We start from the raw sequence: 18,708 nt of genomic DNA on the forward strand, positions 1-18,708 counted from the left end.
GCATCCTTTTGAGCACAATGAGATGATCTGGGACCCCTCTGGGAAACTGAAAAAGAATAAGCTCCCAACTGTTAAAAAAGCCTCCCAACCTCAGCAGTGTCGTCACCATACGCCACCCCTCCTTCCTCCTACTCGCCGTCTTCCCACCTCTTCTACCGCCTTCTCAGTTGAGCTAATAAAGCTCAAAAGCTCCTGTTTGAGATAATGTCGCCATCCTCTTTACCTCTTTACAATCAGCCCTGACATAATGGGGAATGCACTGATTTGAATTAGATTGGTTCAATGAGTGACCTGGAGGGAATAGCAACAAAGGAAGCTGATCAGCGGCTCTCAATATAGTGGGGTTGAACTTTAAAAATACACGTAGCTACAGTAGTCATTAGTATTGAATCCTCTTAAATTCCTATTAGCAATTAAAGAATGAAAGCACAAAGGGGTGTATCCTCTTGGGAATGAGGGAAAATCAAGAAACTAATTCTACTTGAAAACATGCAGTAGATACATGTAGTGCAGGATAATTGTTGGGTTTCAGAAGGAATAGTCTGGTGTGTGATCCCCACGCCCCCCGGGGTGGTGTGTTTATTTGTGTTGTGCTCGAGGAGATTATCGCTTTGGTGGTTGTCAAGAAAAATAAAAATCGGCCCTCATTCATGTATCTTCCATTGAAATGTACTTGAAAGTGCATGTTCTTCTGATATCGGAGCTGCAAAACAATTATGCATAATTACATGCAGTGTGAGAATCATTTGATAACAGAGAGTCAGCTGCGCGAGGCAGCCAAACGCATTTCCTCACAAGTGCTGTGTTTATTTTCACAGCAGCATACGCCCTCAAAACTTAGAACGCTGTTATTTCAGGGCTCATTGAGAAGTGTGGGCCATTCCCTTAATGTTGACCGTCTTATTTTGAAGCAAGGAAGCAAGATGCTGTTGGACACAAGTATCTATAGTTCTCTACTTAATATCAGGTTCTGCTTCGCCTTGAGCTTTTATTCAAGATTTCGGTTTCTACTGGAATGGATGTGCTTTAATAGAAATGTCCCATTGTCACCATGTGGAAGAGCCATGTTTCAGTTATTATCATTTCCATTCTGTGAATATGTCATGAAGTCCATGGTGTTAATAGAGTGCATCTGTACACGTGTGAACAGGTAACTCACCGCTTTGGTGCACTGCACATCCTTCCCAAGCAGCCAGTTGAGCTCCAGGTTCCCTTCTCCCTGGTAGCAGGACTGCAGGCGCTCCTTTATACGCGCGTTGATGTCTCGGATGGTGAATATGCATAGCGCCGAGTCATCCGGAGGGCGGTGGAACTGCTTCTGGCCCTTGGAGAAGATGGCGAAGAGCACATCGTCTTGGGCGCTGATGTTGAGCGAGACAGCGAGAACGCGGCCCGGCTTGCCGAGGTGGGCGGCCTGCAGCAGACGGTACTCAACGCCGTTCTTCACGCAGCCAATAGGCAGAGAGACGTAGGAATGAAACTTGCGGTCGTCTTTGCAGAGCCGGACAATCCGAGAGGTGTAGAAGAGGTCACTGGTGGATCCGCTTGACGACATGCTGTTCTCTGGCGTCTCCGGCTGCACAGTGAGGAAGTAGACAAAGCTGCCACTGGCGAAGCCGTAAACATAATAGATGTCAAAGTGGGAGACCAGTGCCAGTGTGTCCGATGGTATCTTGATGAGGGAGGACACAAAGTCAGTGTGCAGTTCATAGTCGAGCATCGCAGAAGACTCCGGATCACGGGGCAGCTTCCGACTGGAGATGGTGGGGAAGTAGTCTTGTTTTCCGTCCACTGCTGTGCCAATAAATAGGGTTCCATCCTGGCCCTGTGAAGGCACGATGACCCCGTACATCGTCCCAGTCTGGTTGACACTGGAGAGGTAGTGCTCTTTCTTGTGGGAGGGCTCCACTAAGATAAAGAGGTCATCCAATCTGAGGAGTTTGCAGACGCCCTGGTAGAGGCTGCCGCAGGCCAGCAACCGATTTTGGGAGTAATCAATGAGCAGGAGCTTGTTGACATTGTTGGTGGAGACGAGAGGCTCAGAACAGGGCTGGACGATCAGAGGCGGGTAGCAGGCCTTGTTGTCATCCTCCGGGCCAGTATCATGGGAAACGAGGAGGGTCAGGTTGCCTGAGAGCTTGTACACGCGGTTGACTGCTCCAATGTACAATGCCCCCGTGCTCTGGTGAACCGTCAGGTGGTTGAACAACCAGTCCCGGCGTTCGGGGTGGAAACTGGTTAAGGTCTGCCCACTGCACAGGGCCGGGATCGCCAAGAGCCAAAAGCCTAGCAGATTAGCCACAACTCCTACTTTATGGACAGGCATCAAAGTCCTGCGTGCAGCCCGCCGGCCCGCCATGCTGGATGGGCCTGCAGGGATGCTGCCAAGATCCTCCGACGAGAAACGGGCGGGGGGAAGAATGGAGGAGACCTTCGCCTTTCTGTTGTTGAAGGCTGAACTCGCAGGTCAAATCTCTGCAAGGGTCTTCACATGTTTCTGAGGGGGGGAAAAAAAGAAAAGAAAGAAAACGATTTTAGATAACACATTATGCCCAACACATCCTACAAAAAGGAAGCACATCTGACTAAATGGAAAAGCCCCTTATTAGAGCTTAGAGCTTTCACTGTTTGAAAAGGTCAAAGTTCTTCCTCAGTGAGGCGATGAAAAGAAGGGGAGGTTTAACGAGACAATGAGCGGAAACCATCATGGTGCACATTCCAAAGGAGTTGCTCCACAGTGCTGGACAACGCAGGAAAGAAAAGACAGGTTACACCAAAGGAAATGATCCTGACTCATACTCGCCCTCTCGCCGACACACACTGAGCAAGCGGTTTCTAAGAACCAGACTGCATGACACAAAGCCTTGGAAACTTGGTAATAATGACTCGGCATACCTAAATTGGAAATGTAAGTGAGTACCGGTCTCTAAATTTTTAAAGTTTCTAAATTTTTACTTTTAAAATATACAATTAAAATAGCATATTAATGGAAAATAAAATAAAGGCTTTATTTAGCGTATTATTTGTGACTATGACAAAAAACATGGATCACAAACTCCTGAAGTCATTCATTCTTCATTTACACATCTCCTTCAGAGTTTTTATCATGACTACAACCGATCAACCAACGCGCCAAGCCTTCCATGTATCTGTAAGAACAAAATAAACAAATTCATGTAACCATGCTCGGCCCGGGCTGCAGAGATCTCCCTCTCTGTGCCATAAAGCAGGAGGCCGAGCTCTGCGCTGTCTGTCCCCGGGAGTTAATTATCTCGTCCATTGGAAAGGGAAAACGGGATCTTATTACTGGAACAAAGTGAGAACAAATTGGGAGCCACACATCCCTCCCCTTGGTCTCTGCCTTTCGGAGGGCTTCTGCAGCATCTGAACCTATTCATTATTATTCTTGCTGTTGTTTTTGTTATCATTTTTGTTCTATTCATCTTCTACTGACATGATCAGATCACAGAGGGATTAATCACCGGCAGCAAAACGATCATCTTTAGACGAATCACAGCATTACAGCATTATACACGTGTATCGTACAGTATGTGTGCGCGCTTTGTTCTCACTGCGTTATCAGTGTACTTGATCAGAACAGAGCACTGTGAGGGGCTAACAAGTGGAGACAATGGCAGTGCATCCCAAAATCAAGTATGATTAGGCGTAGCAATTCAACAAGGGTAATTACTGCAGAGCTGGAGGAGGTAAGCTGGGGAACGACACGGGGACGCCGGGGGGGCTCGAACGTGTCAGAGATGGCCCTACATCGTTTGTCACGCCGCAGATTTGCATTTTCAGCAGCGAGGGCACCGAGCATCAGCGGCGAAGGATGTGGCTGGAATAATCAACGACTGCGCCGTGAATTAACGAGCACTCGCAGCCCACGGTAGAAGGAGCGTTACGCAGGGGAGGGGGTTGTTGGGAGGACGGGTTTGATTTGCAGAGCCGATTTGGGACTCCTCCCGAACGGTGTTCCCAGCCTTTTTATAAACCTGGTTCCAGATTTGGTAATGGCCATCTTGGGGTCCCCTCGCCTCGCCTCTGCGATCAACCGGGACGTTACTCAGCTCAGACTTAAATATAGACCCTTAGGGAGTGTATTGATTCATGCGTCCATAAACACGGGTCCTGAAGCCCGGTCAAGCTGTTCTCGGCGTGTGAGCAGACGGAGGTGTGGGAGGTGCTCTCTCCCAGAAGCACTTTATTAGCACGGTCATAAAAGTGCCATTGCTTCTGAAAAAGCAGCGAGGGGTCAGACCCCCACCTTCACTTTCAGCTGCCTGCACGCTGCCTTGCTCCTTTGTTTGAGTTTGTACACGCTGGAAGTGCAAAGTGGATCCCTTTGGTGGTATAATCAGCCTCCTGCTGAGCCAGCTTTTTCCTCAAGCCCCGCAGCCTTTTGCCCTTTAGAGCTGCTGCGACACCCCCGCCCCTTAATCGCGTATGTGTATTCAACATTTATTCCCCATCCATCTTTTTTTCCTTGTCTCTTTTTTTCTCCCTCCTCTTCCACATTTGGGAAAAATGTATGAATCACTCCCTCATGTTGTGGCAACAGCTGCAGCAAAAGAAAGTGGCTGAATGCTCGAAATAAATGACCTAACAAAAGGTTATCCGTTCATATGGTTGTCAGTGACAGAGGGAATAAGGCCTCTGTTTAAGTTGATTGCATGACCACATCTTTGTCGTCTTCTCTGCAGTATAGAGCTGAGGAGTAAACTCGCATAGAATAAGAACAAAGACCAGATCGCCTCTTGTGCTCAAATGTTCAAAGCCACTTCATTCTGTGGTTTGCTAGAAGTCCGAATATCCACGAAGGAATTTAACATATAAATGCAACCATGAATGATGAATTGCAAACATTACCTACTGACCTAGAAAAAAGAAGAGGGCATGAGTAAGTTGGCAGTGAATAGTATCACCGGTAAGGTAGAACGATGGCAGCATTTCTAAGCTTTTAATCCCAAATTTAAGTCACCAGCTTGTACATTTTGCTGCTGGACATGAGACATTTCTACCAACGGTGCCAGAAATCTCGCAGCGACTGACAACAATTCCTGGTTCTGAAATAAGCCAAGTTTGATGTTGTTGGAATGGAAATGGTCTGACATGATGTTAAGGGCTTTGTGTATGTATATATATATACACATATTGTTGATACATACATACATACACATACATGAGAGCACTTTGCTGCACCGCTGTGTGTGCAGCAAAGCGCTCTCATTCCGGCAACCGTGCGAGCTGTGATCACGGTTCGGCGACAAGCCAGGTTTTTGTCCCCCCGCAAAACTTCTCATTCATAATGAATAGACAGACTCACAAAACACTGATTTCGCACCCTCAGCCGTGCTGCTTCTGAACGCTTGTTAAACAAACTGATCCCGCTGTGCCTGGCTGAGCGGGTCCCTGTGCCAGAATACTGGGGATTTGCACCAGCCACCGGGCCGGGTACAGCGAGCGGGTCAGCCCCGGTCAAATGCAGCTGCATTATGTGTGCTTATCTCAGAGAGAGATGCAAAGAAGCAGCGGGTGGAGCGGATGGAATAGGCAAGACCAGAAATGAAATGAATGTGGAGCGATAAGCAATGCAAGCCATCACGGGGGGGTTGTGAATACAACGGCCTGAGGGCAGTGCAGCAGCCAGCCAACGGGATCAGGATTTAGGATGTGGCCTCTGGAGCAGAAGCAGCTCTAAACCTCTGTCACCCTGGAAAAGGCAGCAGGTCTTCTGCTTTTTTTTTTTTTTCCTCTCCATATCCTAAGCTTCTTAACAATGTATCCAAATATGCTTGATCTCCTCAATTCATATTTAAAGCAATTGAATTCCAAAAAAGATAGAGGACATAAACCAAAATCCATTCATGGCGCTTAATCCATTGTTGTTGGATAGGAAGCTGAAATGGGAGATTGTAATTTCATGCCTTGGATTAATGTGTTATTCCCTGAATCATTAATGTAAAGCGTGAAATCCTAATGCTTAAGTAAATGTGATACACTACAAATTAAAGAGACAGCTTGGAATGAAAAACCAACAAACCAGCTAGTCAAGAACATGTTTTAAAACATTTTGCTGCAGCCATTTGCGCGGTAAAAATGGAAAGTTTAGTCACCCCCCTAAAGGGAAATCTTCTTGTATAGGAGCCTATAAAAAAGTGATTACCAGCAGAGGTTAGTCCATTAGTCTTCCCTTTTTGCTGCTATCAAGAGCATAGATAATGAGGGGACTTGCTGGCATCTTGAGATGTTGAGCTGGAGATATATTTATACATTCTTTTGTCTCAATAGAAAATGGATTTGTCTGTTCCAGTGCCAGCTCTATCCGTCAGCTTACACGGAAACTCAGCACATCTATTCTGCATCCAGAACCGTAGGAAAGCAGGAGGCAACACCCGAAGACAGCTCAATGCCTCGACTGACTGCTGCTGTCCTTCCACTCACTGGTTCCCCGTGCTGTCCCGTAGGAGGTAGTTTATGTTTTAATATCTCCTTTCCGTGACATTAAAAGACATAATAAACATTAATCGTAAGAAACAGTCACAGAGCAATAACATCGCAGTAGTGCAATCACTGTGGTTTCTCATTTTGAATTATTTCAAATCGTTTTGTGTTATGAACTTTCTTGTTTTTGTTCATATTAAGACATTACATATATTGGGCTGTGAGCTATTACTTAAAGAGCTGTAATTCTGTATTGCATGGTTATTTAGCACAACAATTAAGCATCAGCCCTAAAGGCACTCGAACGGAACACTTTGCATCCAGCGCTCAATAGCATCATTTTTGTGCGCTTATGACGTGTGAGTTGAGGGGCCAGCAGCGAGACCTTGGGTTTTCTTCTACTGATATGCTCCTATTGAAAGCAGTCAGAGACGCATTAGCCTCTCGCAGTTTTTCCTTCAATGAATGCAAATTAAAGTTCATTAAAAAAATATCCCACACAGAAAATATGAAATGTTCGGAAAAAAGAAAAAAGGTAAAAAGAAAGAAATGTCATCATGAGCGTATCTGCTTATCCCCGAATGCAAACAAGGGCCCGCCCATATAATCTTTCCTCTTAACCCCCGTCTCTGCTGAGCACCCCCCCCCCCCCCACCCTCGCTTCACACACTTCAAACTCTGAGCAAACACACACTGCTATTAAAACCTATGAAATCCACTGAGAGAGATTACAAAGTCATTGTTATCCTCATGTTTTTTGCTTCCCCTCCCATGGCCTCATGCAAAACACACACACACACACATTCCCTCTCCCATCTTGTACAAGCTCAGACGCGCATGCATCCACACCCACAATCAAAGGCTTATTGTGCACATATTGACACGGGCGCACACCGACGTTCATAAATGATCCTTGTTTCAGCTGACACGACCAGCCGCCTCTGTGTACTTCTCCTGTTAAATTGGAGGTGGAATCCAGAGGCGTGATCTTTCTCAGGCGGCCCCACTACTAGCAGCTCCACGCCTCATCATTGCTGTCTGTCATCCTCAGGAGGAAGGTTTCTATTACCACGTATTTCCATAAATCTAAATTGTAAAGGGGCCTCAGCGGGGCGAGGGGGAATTCTCGAAGGGGAAAGAAAAATAAATAGAGCGGGGATGTCGGCGGAGGCCACAGGATCAGATAGCTCACCTCAGCTAACACCCCTGAAGAGGACTTTTTGATTGACACCACACACATTTGATCAAATCGGAGGGCCTTAACTATCCCCGAAGCGTATTGCCGATGCTGTACAATCCTTTCGCTTTGATAGTCAATACAGTGGTGTAATGAAAGTGGGACGTGGAAGGATGCAATCGTACAACATGAAAGGTGAAGTACCTGTTGTGTTTATTATTAAAGACAGGAAATAGGCAGAGACATGGGAATCAAGATCATAGAAACCTGAAAAAAAATTAGAATCTCCCGTAGCCCGATGAAAATTGTACAATATCCTAGGTTATGTATGTCTATGTATGGACGCATAGAGGCTGTGAACTCCTTAATCAGACAACACTACAAGAAGAAAATAAATTCCTTTTATTACCTTTATATATCTAAATGATTAGTTCCAGTCTAGTGAAAGCGTTAATTCTAGTCTCAAACTGACAAAAGTAACAATCGTCTTTTCAAATTTTGCAATCACATCCACCAGATAAACCGCTCTTGATAGTGATGAGATACATCTGTAAGTCTTTACAAATATTTTGTTTGGCCATATGCTGTACACACACACACACACACACACACCTAGCTCTAAACTAGATGAGAGTCGGCCACTTCGGCATGTGGTCTGGCTGATGGATCTGATCTGGAAGCACACAAGCTTGTTTCCCCGAACGAAAGTGATGAGTGAACCACGGCTAGCTTCGCTCTGGCCAAAACTTGCGGCGTATTTAAGAGTTGTTGAAGCAGACAAATGCACTTGGCTGGTGAACCAGGTAGCAGGTGCAGAGGACAGCCATGGGGGCATTGGTCTGAATGAGCAGGCAATTGTGCGTCCGGTGTGCAGCAGACTGGAATGAAATAAATGAGAAGCTCGTCTGGCTTCGCTGCAACCGGATTACATAACTCACTTATGTGCGGCACAGCTGAAGATTAAGAGAGAGGACCAACTATGGTGAGGGGCAGTCAAGCCAAGAAGATACAGATGACAGACCAACCCAAACAAGGGCAGGCTGCTGCATGGGCCTTGAGTGCATGTGCTGGTCACATTGTGCGTTGTCGGTGTGCTCAGGTTTGCCTTTGTGTGTTTGCTTTCTTTATAAACACTCTCTCCCTGCAGAGGGGTTATCTCCTGCAAAACAAAGCGTGGACTCTGATCTTTAGTGTGCAGCTGTACAATCAGAGTGAGACACTGCTAGGCCGAACCTTTTTTTGCAGATAATAATGCAAATTTCCACGGTTAAAGTAACAAACTGTGCTGGAGGTTAGTTCAAATTTGGAAGACTGAGGCTTGTTCCATGGAGAGCGCATGTAAAGCATTGTTGATTCAGGGGGGGACTTATGCAGAAGATAACATAAAAAAAGGCTTCCCTTTCGGTAGCCATGTCCATCCCCCCGTTCCCCCCACTTCATCATCTGTCTCATCGGAATCAGAGTGGGGCTGAAGCATGGCTCAGTGGCCACAGTGACTACTTTCGGAGGGATTTAGAGAAGAGAGAAAGACCCGCAGGAAAAGCGGAAGGGGAGCCATAAAGTTGTGCAGCGGGAGAGGAATTGAGATAAGGGCACAGGAACAGTGAATTATGATCTGTGACAGTGGCACCCGTTCTACTTCAAGGGAGAGGGATAGAAAAATGAAACAAAAACAGGGCAAGCAGAAGGAAAGGGAAAACAGGAAGGAAACGAGGGAGAGGGAGCCGTAAAGCTATTAGTCCAGTGGGGTAACACGTCTTTACTGCCACAGTAGCAGCCACCACTCCATATGTTGGCATTTGTAATATATGTAACTAAAAAAATGCATTATTTATTTAATAAAAAAGGATGTGTGTTATTTCACTCAGCCAACGTAACCCAAGAGTTTCTGAAGGCCGGGCGGATGATCGGAATCCTGTCAGTAAATGTAATTCCTTCAAGTTCTCCCTGTTTCATCTGAAGACGGTACGATATATCCTGGTCAAGCTCCTGGTCAATCACACGCCGGCTGAGACGAGGAGGCTCCACCGTCAGGAACATTGTACCAGAGATCACAGCGAACCGCTACATGGATTAAAAAGGCGTGCGGCAGACAGGTGAGGTGGTGTACGGTGTGTATGATGACATACAATAGCCACGGACCAGGGCTGTGATCCAGCACGGAGCAGTTCAAAGAGGAATTACGATGCATCGCAGACATGCGACCGTGAACCGACCCTGAGGCAGCTGTTTCCACACTAAAATCAATTATGTGTCAATGCAATTGACATGACACTAGACCATGTGTGATCTCTAATCCCCAGCTGACAGCCTGCAGGACACAGATACGTAAAGAGACGAAATATACATACACACACACACACACACAAACACAACGCAAACAAGACACGTTAAACACCCTCCGCTTCTCAGTGAACTTTGAGTTGAGTCAGTTTCGGTCAGTCAGCTGAGAAACCGGCAGACGGTTGTTTGCTCATCTCGGCCGTCACATGTTTTTTTTGAAGACGTCTACAGCAGTTAGGCTGTGTGTGTGTGTGTGTGTGTGTGTGTGTGTGTGTACACGCAAGTCACTGTCTCTTTCCGTGTCAGCGTACATGTTGATTTAATTCATCCAGGACAGCAGCCAGTTTCCTCTGGGACGCTCTCCGCCGGGTTAATGATGTTTACAGCTAGCCACACTCCTTCACGGCCATTATGACAAACGCAGCAAGACTGTATAAATAAACGCTCGCTTCCCGCCTTCACACGGAGGCTCGGAAAAGGAGACGGTCACGGTGCTTTAACAGGCCGAGCTCCGCCGCAGGTTCGCGGTCCACAAACGAGCCCGGTCTCCTCAGTGGCTCCAGACACACGCTTATCTCACTCTTATGACTTATTGCAGTGGGAGCACTTGTGAGGAGTTAAACCGCCTGACCCCAATGACCCGCTCTCCTTGCCTCCAGACAAAGAGTATAAACATCACACCTCCTGTTGCTGCTTTTATTTTTTCTTGCCAAACCCCAATGAGGGTCAAAAAAGGGCAAATGTGAGAGTTTAAGCAAAGACATTGTGAAACAATAAAACAGATAAGGCCTCCTGTGGAAAAGTGAAGGAGAGAGACTGTGAGGTCTGTGTCTGTTCTCGAGGCGTGGACATTACGCTAAAAACATGCCATGGACATCTCTCCATAGAAACAGTAAGTCTCAGATGATATGAATGGTGGGATTGTGTTATTATCATCATTCACCTTTACATGGGTGAAGGAAACCTTCACTCTTTGTGTTTCGAGTCCCGCCGTGACCCCGCGCAGAGTAATGGCCGCCTCACAAACAAATAGACTGCATGTGGACCATTATTACCTATTTCCCAGCTCTTTCTGCTCGGGAAAACATAGAAGAGGCATTATCACGCAGCAGTGAAGGCTTCAGCCGCTCTCTCCCCCTCTACCTTAGCGAAGGTAGATGGCACTCTAATTTCATCAGAGGTGATAAAACACCACAACTAAGTCTGCAGCCACTCCAGTCTGGTCTACTTAGCCCAATCTCGGTTTGGATGAGAGGCAATACCAGCGATTTGGCGAGGAAATTAGGTGCTTACTCACACAGACGGATACATGCCTTGCAAGCAGAATGGGCAGTTTTCTGAGAAGCGTGCGCGCTACAGAGCAGAACAATGGTGCTCATCGCAGCATACTCATTATTTCAACATGCAACAAAAAGGTTGAATAAATACATGTGCCACAGTTTAATACAATTAAAGAACTATATGGAAATAATTCAGTCGGTTCATTGGCAAGAAGCCAATAAGCTACATGTTCTCTAAAATATATATATATATTAATTTATAAATATATATATTTATTTATAAATATATAAATATATATATATATATATATATTTATAAATATATTTATTTATATATATTTATTTATTTATTTATGAGCTTTAAGGTTCACTTTAATTGCAGTGCAGACTGGTTTGAAATGGGGCGGCACGGTGGCGCGGTGGTTAGCACTGTCGCCTCACAGCAAGAAGGTCCTTGGTTCGATTCCGCCCAGTGGCCTTTCTGTGTGGAGTCTGCATGTTCTCCCCGTGTCTGCGTGGGTTCTCTCCGGGTTCTCCGGCTTCCTCCCACAGTCCAAAGACATGCTTTGGGGATCAGGTCAATTGGGGACTTTAAATTGCCCGTAGATGTGTGAATGCGAGTGTGAATGGTTGTGTGTCTTTGTGTAGCCCTGCGATTGGCTGGCGACCAATCCAGGATGTACCCTGTCTATCGCCCGAAGTTGGCTGGGATGGACTCCAGCCCCCCCGTGACCCTGTGTGCAGGATAAGCGGTTTGACGATGGATGGATGGATGGACTGGTTTGAAATGTTTTTCTGAAAAGAAAATTGAGAATAAATCTAATGGTTAAAGTCTAGCAAAGTTCAAAAAAAAAACCTCAACCCCAGCTTAGAGAAAAGCTTACGCTACATTTGTATGCAAGTCCAACTAGGTTTCGTATGAATAATAAAACAGTAGGGAGCGCAGCAGCAAGCATTAGCTCAGCCTTGAGCATGGCGGCTGTGTAAAAATCCACCTGATGGTCCTCCAGAGTACCGGAGCTGCTGCCAGGCCGACACACGGAAGGGTAGGATGGGGCAAAGAGAACCAGAGCAAGCTGGCTGACAGAGCGACGGACATGCCGGATCAGTGCTGAGGCGTGCATGCATAACTGGCCTGTTCCGTGTGAACCCCGCGCAGGATGCGAGGCTGGCTTGGATTTGACGGAAAATCGTCACCGGCTGGTTTCCTGTGAAACAGTATCCTGAGAGTTGAGTTTGGCATTTAACCACTGCAAAAGCTTTTTTTTTTTTTTAATAAAGTACTAGTGGGAAGTTTTAGGAAGACCACGCTTGCTTACGGTTCAATCTATGGAAATATATTGCAACACAATGAGCACAAAAAATTTATTTTGAAAAGCGTGCTCTGGACTAAAGGCATGTAAAATAAGCTCCGTCATTACACACACGCTCCCCACCTGCTTATAGTAAGACGGGTTGAGCAGCAGGTAAGTGAGAGGTGGAAGAAAGGAAGGAAGGTCACGTTGACCTAGTAGGACAGTGATGAAAAACAGCGCTTGGCAGAGTAATAGCGAAGCGTGGTTTTATTCACTACTGCTGTGAAGGTTGAGTATTGTACTGTACTGAAGCAGCATTACCGTCCACTGCTGTGGTGAAGCACAGAGAACAACAAAGGATCCGAAAGGGAAGGGATCCAATGCTCATTATGTTCAAAGTCAGACAGGAAGGAAAAGAGAAATGGCCTTATCGACTTCTTGGGTTTATATTGTCCGGGCTGAAAGCAGCAATAGCAGCACAGGAAAAACCTTGTACACCACGGAACATAACGTGGTTGCATAGTGTGTTTTGCTTTGGGGGGTTTTTTTTCCCTCCATGCACGCAGCTCCCTTAACTCCTTCTTCCCTCCCCGTAGTCATGATGTAGTCCAGCACACCGACATGAAGGAGGTGTGACCGAGGCAATCGCGGTGAAGAGGAACGGCGGCTCGTCCACTACGTCGGTGAACCCGGGAGTCGGTTTCTTAACACTCATTTTCACAGTCCAGGGGCTTTAGAATCTGTCCCCTGCTCTGCTGTAGATATAACACAGAGATAGCCAGGCCATCCATATCCTTCAGACAGACACTAGGGGCATCCATTACATGTGGCCACGGAGCCTCAAACAACTGTCAGTCAGTGGTCTTCTTGTAATACATCTTGGTAGAGGGTGGAGGGTGGAGGGGCTGTGTGGAACGCATGTCAATGATGTAATCACACACACTTGTGCGTGCGCATAAGGGCGGGAAAAACAGACGACATTCATAGCAGCCGAAGTGTGAATCCAGCTCTCGTGTGTAGACGCTGACAATGCTTTGACAGTGCATCATGTAAAATGTTGGGCAGGAGAAATGCATGTATAAAAAGCTTAAGCGTGCCAGCACTCAAGTGGAGTGCCCTGCGTTGCCTTAGTCACCAGATCACATTTACAAGCACAGCCTCTCTCTCCCCTTGTAAAGCTGAATGCAGCAGTTGCTTTCCGAGCATTAAGTTCCATCAAAGACTAATCTCTGCTTGTAAGATGATTTAAATTAGCATCTGCTTCACTGTTGAGGGAGTGAGGCATGCTGGGACCAGAAGCCAGGATGCAAAAGAGAGAGCGCAGTAAGGAGCAGAGAGAGCGGAAAAACACAACATTAAGAAAAAAAAAAGAAAAAGAAAAAAAGAAAGCAATAAAAGAACATGAACATCCCCATCCTTGGTCAGTATGACCAATGCCAAACCCGGACCATTTGAATTCCTCACTGGCAGCTTTTACCTCGCGTAAACTCTTTCCTCAGACCGCACACATAGATGGTGGAGCAGAGACGCCGGGGCTTGACTGCTTTAAAAGCGATCATACTGGGCCACGGGTTTAGTGGAGCGGTAAAAATGAGGCTTGGGTAAGCCAGCCGGCCCCCCTCTCCATCCAATTGAGAGATGTAACTGAAGCCTCTCGATGATAAGTATGCGGCGGTAACGGATGGGATGAGGAGTCAGCATAAACACAGCGGCGGGCGGTCTGAGTATTTCCTCTGATCACCACATTCTGTCATTTCTTAGTTGCGGGAGGTGGGGGACGGGGAGGACAGGGGGTGCAAAACAAGGGGTAGGGTACTTAACAGGGGTCTTTTTAGCCAAGAAAAACAGCCATGCTGCTGCTGTTCTCCTATAAACTGCATCAGCGGAGGCAAAATATATAATCATACTCAAGCAGAAAACTGCAATAACAGGAAAGAGAAAATTATAAGATCGACTATTTGCTTCCCTCGAGTTAATGTAACCAGGAGAGAAAGGCCTATTCAGCGTTTTATCACCAACATAAATAGAAAATCTGGGGAAGACGAAGATGCTGAAGTGGGCTAATTGGGCTACTTTGTTGTTGGTTCACTACTGTTTCAGCCTGGCTGGGACCGCCTCAGAGTCAACGAGAGAGTTTCCCCATTAGTGTGGAGCATTACGCGCACACACAGGCATCATCTACAAAAGACTAAACTTTGCAGAGCCGAGTTAGTCATCCTCTCAAGTTGCATTTACCCAACCATGTGGTGTCCCTGGGTAACACCTCTGACTGGCACAACATCCGCTCGACTTCCGTTCCTCCCTCCAGGCTTCCTCTCCTGTTCCTGTCTGACTCAGTGTCTCGAGTGACAAAGCCGAAACCTTCCATTCAGAGGCAGAACCCTTTAGGTGCAAATGGAATGAAAACAGAGTACACATTACGCACCTATTCTTCTTAAACTCTTCATATATTTTATATCAAAACATTTCCTTCAACCATCAATCAATCTGAAATGTTTCAGCAGCAAGGGAGGTGATGAGGTGTATTTCTGCTATTAAGCTGGGTCCTTTAACATGCGGTTCTATGGGGATGGTGACTTGGAGCCACCTCGTTGTGGCCATCTGAGGAACAGTATCTAACACTTATTTTTCATTTGTTGAAACCAAAGTGCCCACTTTTCAGCAGTATCAGTTCAGTTTTATTTCATCCATCCTGTGAATGCACACCGACGGTTGGACATCCAGTACGTGCATTATTATCATCTCAATCGGAAAATCCCAACACGTACCTTACAGAAAGGAAGCATTAATGGCCATATAATTACTAATAGGCTACTAATACTTTCGATATTGTGAAGCTCTCCATTTCCTTATAATACCTCCTAGATCAACTTTACTGCCAAGACTTACAAGCAGCTTAGATATCGCTTAATGTTGGAAGCAGGTTACCTTGTAGCTCTCGCCTTGTTGTAAAGAAACCGTGTTGAAATAATGTCCCTGCATTAAAAATCTGTCCTTCGGTCGACAGCTTTATTTTTCACTTTTCTTGGCTCTGGTTGTAATGATTAGTTCCATCAAAGAGGGGGGAGGTTGTCTACCTTGACACAGAGCTACTGTACATGTTCAGCACATCAGTAATTCAGCTTTTTCAGACCTTAAGCTAGTGGAGCAACTGAAGCTTTGAACAACACAACCCACGGACACTGTAGCCTTGGCAAAACAAACAAAGGCAAGCCGTCGTTTATCAGGCTTTTCAATGTCTGTGCACAAAGAACCCATGAAGGATTTAGATTGTGGTAAGAAGAAGTGTGTGCGTGCTCGCTTTATTCAGTGACACGTTGCCCAGCAGCCACTCCTCATTTCAAAACACGATTTTTTTGGGGGGGAGGTAATTTTCATTTGTTCTGAAGATGCTGCGCGGGACGCGGGCTCGGTTCCCAAAACACAGGTGAATGCGAAAATGTGCTGACATTTCCCAGCATCTGAGCCACATGCCGGTCCCCTCTGGCATCCCTCCACCTCGCTCACTCTCGCCATTTCTCACTCTTCCTACCCGCCAAATAAACACAAGAGAATGAACAGAGGAAGCAGAAGAAAAGGACAACATGGAAGAGATTTCACAACATTGTTTTAAATCACCAGCTGTGAATAAACCAGTTATTCTACCATGAAGAAAATAAAAGACTTACTTAAAGGAATGCTTAATTGTGCTGATCACACGTTTCTCATCAGCAATATGTGAGATCTGTTATTCTGAATAAAAACACCAACTTAAACCCTCTAGAAGCAAATTGTTTGTATGCAACAGTATGTTCACAAAGAGTAACGCCTGAAACATTGTGCATGCTTTGTAATAAAATGCAAATTCACCTCACCTATTCACCCCTTGTCAGGTTGAACATGTTCTCGGCAAAATGTGGGGGAGGGCTTGCAGGGGCCGAGTAAATGAAGCTGGCGCAAAGTGCTTAACGGTGAACATAGTACCTACGAGCTTAGAGTTACCCTCTGCATTGAGAATTTTTTTTTTTTTAGGAATCAGGAAACATGTATTGCCATAATATGTCAGACATACAAGGAATTTGACTTGGCGGTTGGTGCATAACAGAAGACAGTACGACAATTGACGACTAGACAACAGTGCAAGAGGAATAAAATAAAATTCCCATCTTTACGCTCTCCGCGAGATGAGTGAATGAGGAAATAAAGGCGTGTCTGGTTAAACCAGGTCTGTAATGTAGCAGCGGTATCACGGGAAATAGGCACCTTCTGTGTGGATACGGTGGATGGACGAATTTGCCGCCCACAGCATAAATCACTGTTGCCGATTAGACAAAAGTCCCCGGCCTTCTCCTCAGCTTCTACTCCATTTCTACCTTCTTCTTCTTCTTCTACTCCTGCCCCCCTCAGGCAGGCGAACGTTCCAGTGCAGTCATATTTAATCAACATCTTCTCAGACTCTGCTGCATGAGGCTTGCTTGTCATACTCTGAATAATTGTCTTAGAAAGCCTCGGTTCATTCTCTCTAACCTTTACTCTTCACTGCAGCTCGCGTGTGAAGATGTGGGGATTTTTGATTCTGCGCTTTGCATGGCGCGATATCACGTCACTGACTCTAACGCTAATGATTTCCCTTTCTGTCGGATTCAGGTTCCATGAAGACGCTGCTGTCATGTTTCCCATTTCAATGGTTCCGACAGAGGCAGAGTAATGTGTCTGTTTTGGGCGAGCTCCCACTGTTCCACTGAGCACATACAGCTTCCCTTTGATAGCAAGGGGCGTTCGGAAGTAAAAGTAGTGAAACAAAAACAACCTTCCTCTTGATAAAGTTTGGCGGGCAGGAAAAAATACCGGTATCAAGTTCACTCCGTGCAGAATGATAACCATTTTGTTTATTTCATTTGATAAGACGGAGGAAGCACATTCCACAAAGCTCTATGCTTAAGCCTTAGGCAGCTGTAATCTTAAAAGTCTGGCCGAGGTCAAAATAAAAACGCAAAAGAAATTACGTCCATGAAGTGTTACTAGCTGTTTTGCAGCGAGCGCCACAGGAGAGCAACCACACATCCTAACAGACTCTGTGTGGGCTTTATGACAAGCTTCCTCCCCGTTCACGTACCTTTCATCCCTTTTCTCCCACTGGCTTCAGAGTGTGGATCAGAGTCATGTACTCATACATAAACATAACCGTTTTCCCAGGGGACAAGTCATTCCTCCCGGTCTGGACACTATAAATCACCTTGGGCCAAAGTAAAGAGTCTGGAGTTGCAAGGCTGCATGCGGTCGTCGTCCCCCCCCCTCCCCCTCGCCCGAGTACCTTCACAACCGCAAACCAACAGTTCCAAAATCAAAAGAAAAAGGGACCTTCCAAGGCACGTATGCAGTTTTTTTTCTTCAAGCAGCAGCATTGGATGTAATTGTTTGCCTTCACGCTTTTATCAACATTGCAGGGAAATAAGACGCCACAGTGGGCCACATTTTATGTTTTGAAGTTGTGGGAGTTTCAAGGTCTTTCATCATCGATTTAGCTCAATTTACTTTGGTCTGCAAACAGTGGAAAAAGTTTATCAAAAGTGTGTGAACGAGAGAAGAAGCAAGACAGAAGAGGAAGGGGGGAAAACCTTTCCCCTGGAAAGGATTTTCGGTTTGCTATCTGATGCAGGAATGAACCCGGAAGACAACATCCCCTCTTTTGCTTTTCTTCTCCTCCCCTCGGTGCAAAGTTACGTCTCCTGCCTCAGACCGAGAAGATCAAGATAAGGCCACAGCTGACTGAAAAAGCAGTAACAATGAAGAGAGCATGGGTGCAGGTATCTACATGTCACTAAGCATCAGAGCTCAACCCGGGGGAATTGGAGCTTCAACGGCGATCAAATTAGCGTGAATACCTGCTGGAGTTTTACTATTCTGGGGCAAATATTGGCACGAGTCCATCTCGTTTGAATACTCTAATGGTCGTAACAGCCTCCTAAGAGGCCTTAGTACAGCAGAGGGTTGGACCCCCCCCCCCCCCCCACCCCTTCATGGCCCAAGAGCAGCAGGCTAGACAAGTACACGTCTGCACCCCCTTTTCCTGCTGTAACCATGGGGACAACGGCAGGCGGGGGGCATCCTCAGCAGCACGGGGCAGAATGGACAGTGCCTAATATTCACCACACACACGAGCCATGCAGTTAAACACCAATAAATTAAAATGGATACAAACACACTCAGCCGAGCACAAATCTCTCCCTCACACACACACACACACACA

At 46.1% G+C, this 18,708-nt stretch overlaps 1 protein-coding gene across 2 annotated transcripts in view; it reads right to left on the minus strand.

The window, feature by feature from the left end:
* Nucleotides 1-18,708, minus strand: part of plxna2 (plexin A2) — a 157,113-nt gene that overhangs the window by 131,921 nt on the left and 6,484 nt on the right. For both annotated transcript variants that reach the window (XM_040193259.2, XM_040193258.2), the window contains exon 2: nt 1,160-2,497. In XM_040193259.2, coding sequence (XP_040049193.2) covers nt 1,160-2,359 — 1,200 coding nt within the window. In that variant the 5' untranslated portion in view covers nt 2,360-2,497. The remainder of the gene's footprint in view (nt 1-1,159; nt 2,498-18,708) is intronic.

The sequence above is a fragment of the Gasterosteus aculeatus genome, chromosome 2 (genome assembly GCF_964276395.1).
Source record: "Gasterosteus aculeatus chromosome 2, fGasAcu3.hap1.1, whole genome shotgun sequence".
Taxonomy (NCBI): domain Eukaryota; kingdom Metazoa; phylum Chordata; class Actinopteri; order Perciformes; family Gasterosteidae; genus Gasterosteus; species Gasterosteus aculeatus.